This window comes from Cryptomeria japonica, chromosome 11, assembly GCF_030272615.1.
Source record: "Cryptomeria japonica chromosome 11, Sugi_1.0, whole genome shotgun sequence".
Taxonomy (NCBI): Eukaryota; Viridiplantae; Streptophyta; class Pinopsida; order Cupressales; family Cupressaceae; genus Cryptomeria; species Cryptomeria japonica.
In genome coordinates, this window is record NC_081415.1 from 705,079,924 (window position 1) to 705,085,711 (window position 5,788).

A 5,788-nucleotide genomic window follows, 5' to 3' on the forward strand; every position below is an offset into this window, starting at 1 on the left:
TTTCACGCTTGTGAAATAGCGCCAACCGTCAGATCCTTTTTCAAGTTGATTGGCATTTACTAGGCCCGACACTTTAGAATGAAATAATATAATGCAAAATTTTTTCAAATAATCAACATAACCGCCTAGGTAAATAACAAGGGGGGACACTTCCTACGACCCCACGACCCATAACTTAAGTGAAATAAAGTAACGGCAGAATAGAAACCAGAGGGTTTAACACAAAAAGATAAGGTCTAAAACTTAGAAAAAACCCTTAAACCCTCTAGGTTTAGAACAAAAATGAAGCACTTGGGACTACACCCTATTCAAAAATTCTCAAGGTACCATAGCCAATTATGGGGAAAGAAGAACCCAATTTTAAAACAGTGATAACAGGTTATAAACCCAATTTCACTCCTAGGCCAAATTAGGCCACCCTAACAAAGGAAGTATGTTCAATACCTGCTGCCCTAGCAAAATAAGACTTGAGACATGTGAGGAAAATTTATACAACATAAATTACCAAGTTATAGCCCTTGGTTCCATCGTTGTCCTCAAATTTTGGGGCGGATGCATAATCAGCCTAGGTGGTCACATAGAGATACCCACCTTTAAAACTTCAAACCCTCACCTTTACCTCTCACTTCTCTACAAAAGGAATTGGAAATCTTAAAATAAATTGTCTTCACTTGCTTCACCTGAAAGGCCATACAAATCCCATGAGGTATCAGCAAGAAAAACTCATAGTTGCTATCAAAACCTAGTTAGACTGCCAAATCCGAGTTACCTTCACAAAAAGTCACTTTTCTCACGGCTCCAGAAGAGTTAGAGGCTTATGTTTTTTTAATTGGAAAGGTAAGACATGTTAATTTCACATTCAAGAGGTTTTATGCACCCAATAAATACATACTATATGGAAATTGAAAAATAGCAGCAAATTGCTGGAAAAATCACAGTTTTATTGAGTTTTTGAATACCAACTTTCACCTTCCACATTCAACAACCCTGCCAAAGGTTGTATTTCAACCTTTTATGACTCTTACAATAGTTACCAACTGATTTTTGAAACCAACATGGTGGTTTGGAGGAAGTTACAAATTTGGGTTAAAAGTTGTCATAGTTGCCTGACAACTTTTGACAATTTTTGACATTTTGTCCTCCTAAACACACTAAGACACTAATTGACCCCTAAGACACTTAAAACTCTTCAAATGCACTAAAAATTCCTTCAAGGCATGAATAACCCCAAATTCCATATACCCAAGGTGGTTTATAACACACCTAGCTAAGGTATTGGCTTAAAAGCTAGGGTATGATTATTACAATAAAGAAAAACATCAAATATGCAAATAAGACATAAATCCTACTAAACTCCTTCACCTATATTTTCTCCTCAAGATCACTTGGTGGTTGATGTGTACATGCCCCTACATCATACTCCCAGGGATAAGAAATCTCAAGTCCACTTGAGATGAGTTGCTGCAAGGTGGTGCCATGTGTTTGAATTTGCTGTTCATCCATCCATACAGCCTTAGTATCAGGTTTGCCTCTCCACTTGACCAAATATTGTTTGTATTTTTTGTTCCTTGTCTTCTTAACCACTCTAGTATCCAACACCTTCTCAAGAATAGGTGGTTCATGATTGGGAAAGTTTGCATCAGTTTACTGCTCGAGATCTTCATCACCTATAGCTACATCATCAGGACCTTTATATGCTATTAGATCACAAATATTAAAGATGGGTGACAACCCCAACCCATTGGGTAATTGGACTTCATAGGCATTAGGTCCACATTTCTTCAAAACAGCACAAGGACCTATCTTCTTTTGCATCAACTTTGTATATTTTCCTTTTGGTAACCTCTCCTTCCTAAGATAGACCCATACAAGGTCTCCAACATCAAAACTCAAGTCTCTTCTTTTCTTATCCGCATGTCTCTTGTATTGTGCACTAGATTTTTGAGGGTTTGACTTAACTTGTTCATGAACTTCCTTGATTGCTTCAGCATAAGCTTCACCCTTAGCAATAATTTGACTATTAGAGGGCAGATTTCTAAGCTCAAAGACACCTCTTCGATTCAAACCATACACAATCTGAAAAGGGGACTTACCAGTACTCCTATTGATGGTATCATTGTATGAGAACTTAACCTGTGCTAGGATAATATCCCACTTCTCTTAATACTCTCTTGTCAAGAACCTAAGAAGATTTCCAAGGGTCGTATTGACACCTTCAGTTTGTCCATTTGTTTGGGGATGGTATGCAGATGAAAAAGACAAGTTTGTACCTAGCTTTCTCCATAGAGTACGCCAAAAATGACCTAGAAAATTAACATCTCTATCTGAAACAATGTTGAGAGGTAATCCATGGATTCTTACCACCTCTTTGAAGAAGAGTGCTGCATTATAGGAAGCATCATTTGTTGACTTGCAAGGGAGGAAGTGTGCCATCTTACTAAATCTGTCCACAACAACAAAAACACTGTCAAATCCTCTTTGAGTTCTAGGTAACCCCATGAAAAAATCCATGCTTACACTCTCCCATGGTCTAGATGGAATAGGGAGTGGTTGATACAAGCCTGCATTAGTAGACCTCCCTTTAGCCTTTTGACATACTACACAAGATTCCACATATTTTCTGATTTCAGTCTGCATCCTTGGCCAAAATTAGTGTCTCCTCACAAGTTCTAGGGTCTTATCTAACCCAAAATGACCTGCCATTGCCCCATTGTGTTTCTACTTGATAATATTCAACCTCATTCAGCATCTAGGGATGCATAGTTGACCTCCTTTGAACAAAAATCCTTCCTACAGCAAAAACTCAGAAAATTCCACATTATATCTGTCATCCAAATGAGTACAAGAGGCATAGATCTCACCAAAAATCTGCATCATATTCATACATGGTCTTTAAAGCATCAATTCCAACACTTTCCAACTGAATATGAGACAATGCCAATACTCTATGGCTTAAGGTATCAGCAACCTTATTGGTGACTCCTTCTTATGCTTCAAGGAAAATGTAAAGGCTTGTAGGGTCTCTACCCACTTCATATGTCGGTGATTCAATTTTTCTTGACTATTGATGAAACTTAAGGCCTTGTTATCAGTGAAAACCACAAATTCTTTGGGCAACAAGTAGTGTCTCCATTTCTTTATGGACTCGACCAATGCATACATCTCAAGGTCATATGACGAATACCTCTTCTTAGCATCATTTAGTTTTTCACTATAGAAAGCAATAGGTCTCCCTTCTTGGCTCAAGAAAACCCCTATAGCTACATGGCTAGCATCACACTCAATCTAAAAAACCTTGTTAAAATCAGGGAGGGCTAGGACTAGTTCTGTTGCTACCTTCTTCTTAAGAAGTTCAAAAGAGTCATCTACTGCTTAGGTCCACACAAATTTACATTTTTGCCCCCCTTTTCTGGTTTCAAGCATAGGTGCACAAATCTGACTGAAACCTTTTATAAACTTTCTATAAAATGTTGCAAGACCATGAAAACTCCTAACATCATTCAAACCTCTAGGAGTAGGCCAAGTGAGTATAGCTTTTACCTTATCCTGATCCATTTTGAGTTCACCTTGTGAGATGACAAAACCAAGGTAAATGATCTCCTCCTACATGAACAAACACTTGTCCAAATTGATCATTAGTTGCTCATTATGTAACCTCCTCAAAAACCAATTCTAGGTGCTGCATGTGCTCTTCCTTGGTGCTGCTAAAAATTAGAATATCATCTAGGTAGACAATCACAAACTTGCTGATAAAATCACTCAACACTTCATTCATTAGCCCCATAAAAGTGCCAGGAGCAATGGGAAAGCCAAATGGCATCACTTTCCATTCATATAAACCCTCATTAGTCTTGAATATTGTTTTCCATTCATCTCCTGGCCTTATCCTAATTTTATGATATCCACTTTTAAGATCTATTTTAGAAAAATATTTTGCCCCTCCTAGACAATCAAGTAGGTCTTCAATTCTAGGCATAGGGAATCTATACCTTATAGTTATCTTGTTGATGGCTCTTGAGTCCGTACAAAGCCTCCAAGTACCTTCCTTTTTGGGTGCAAGTACTACTGGTACAGCACAAGGGTTTGAGACTTTTTCCAATCAAACCTGCATCAAGTAAATACACAATCTGCCTGGCCATCTCTTCATTTTGTTGAGGGGTTAGTTTGTATGCAGCCTTGTTGGGCAATGTTGCTCCTGGTATAAAGTCAATGCAATGACTAATTTCTCTAATAGGAGGGAGGGTCTTAGGCATACCCTCTAAAATCACACCCTTATACTTGTCAAGAAGCTCTTGCACTTCATAAGGAACCATCCTAGGTCTTCCTTGTTGATCTGCTACTCCTACATCTGCAACCTCCTTCTTAGGAATAGGTATCAATGCAAAACATACTCCTCCTTCCTCTTTTACCCCCTTCATGAACTCCTTACTTTCCATCAGCATCACCTTAGCCTCTTTCTCTTTAGGTTCTTCCTCATTCTCCATCAAAGGTAAAAATTCTATGACCTTCCCATCCTTGGTGATAGAATAGGTGTTCCTAAAACCATCATGATGTGCCTTCAAGTCATATTGCCAAGGCCTACCAAACAATAAATGACAAGCATCCATCTTAGCTATATCAAAAAGAAGTTTGTCCTTGTAGGTGCCAATCTGAAATTCAACCCAAGATTGTTCTTCTAAAAGAGCTTGCTGCCCTTGAGTGAGCCATGACACCTTGTATGGATAAGGATGTGGTATCCTCTTAAGCTTAAGCTTCTTCCCCATCTCCATGGACACAAAGTTTTCAGTTGAACCTGAGTCTATTATAACCTTGCAGACTTTACCTCCTGATTTGCAAGTGGTCCTAAATATTGCCTTCGTTTGTGGGGGTTGTTTTGTGATAGGATCCTTTAGGAGTGCTCTCCCCATCATCAAGGCTTCACCTCTTTCCAGATATCCATAAGAATCAGGTGCATTTGCACTTTGAAAAGTGTTGCTGCTGTTCACACTTTGGCAATTAGATTCTTGGATTAGATTGCTCCTCCTTTCTCCCATGGTGTTGTGGTTTTCCTTCTCAGGACACCTACTTGCAATGTGACCTTCTTGGTTGCAAATGTAACATCTTATGGGGCCTCTCCCTTGTGATCTACCTTTGAAGTTTGGTCTTCTACCTCTGAAATTTCCTCTACTGCTGCCTTCACCTTTGCTGTCATCTTGATTTGTGTCTCCTTGTGGACCACCATTGTTTCCTCTTCCTCTAAAGGAACCTCTTCCTTTTTTGAATCTATCTTGGCCCCTACTGTTCTGATCTTGTTTCTTCCTAAATTTTTTTTCTAGCTTCAATGCCATTTGATAGCATTTGTGTACAGTTCCAGGGGTGTGAAGATTTAACTCATCTTGTATTGAGAATTTCAGGCCATTGATGTACCTTTCCAACTTCTCTTCGTCAGTCCCTACGGTCTTGGCCTTTATGCATGACTTCAAGAATTCTTTAGTATATGTGCTTACATCCATGTCTTTTTGTTTAAGATTTTGTTTTCTTCTATGAAGCTGCACTCCATAGTCCTCAGGTACATAGGTTTCCTTAACCAAAGCAATCATCTTATTCTAGGAATTGATCATGTTCTTACCATTCCTCACCTTCTCTATCTAGATAAAGTTCCACCAAGTCAAGGATAATCCTTTCAACTTGGACTTTTCTATCTTTACCCTTTGGTGCTTAGGGATCTCCTCACATTCAAACAAGCTAGTTAAAGCCTCTATAAAATCCATGACCAAGTTTGGATCCATCTTGCCACTAAAAATAGGTA

At 38.7% G+C, this 5,788-nt stretch overlaps 1 protein-coding gene across 1 annotated transcript; it reads right to left on the reverse strand.

Moving 5' to 3' along the window:
* Positions 1 to 3,646: 3,646 nt before the first annotated feature.
* LOC131067127 (uncharacterized) lies at positions 3,647 to 5,579 on the reverse strand. Its single transcript, XM_058002058.2, has 2 exons — positions 4,042 to 5,579; positions 3,647 to 3,887 (listed from the first exon to the last, which is right to left on the reverse strand). The coding sequence occupies exons 1-2, from the start codon at positions 5,577 to 5,579 to the stop codon at positions 3,647 to 3,649; spliced, it is 1,779 nt and encodes a 592-aa protein (XP_057858041.2).
* Between the last annotated feature and the right edge of the window lie 209 nt (positions 5,580 to 5,788).

What these genes read in the sequence shown, in the direction of transcription:
- LOC131067127 (XM_058002058.2), bottom strand. Translation starts at nt 5,579, where the DNA reads ATGATTGCTTTGGTTAAGGAAACCTATGTACCTGAGGACTATGGAGTG. An exon ending in ACTTGCACCCAAAAAGGAAG is followed by an intron (nt 3,888 to 4,041) that starts GTACTTGGAGGC and finishes TCATAAAATTAG; the next exon opens with GATAAGGCCAGGAGATGAAT.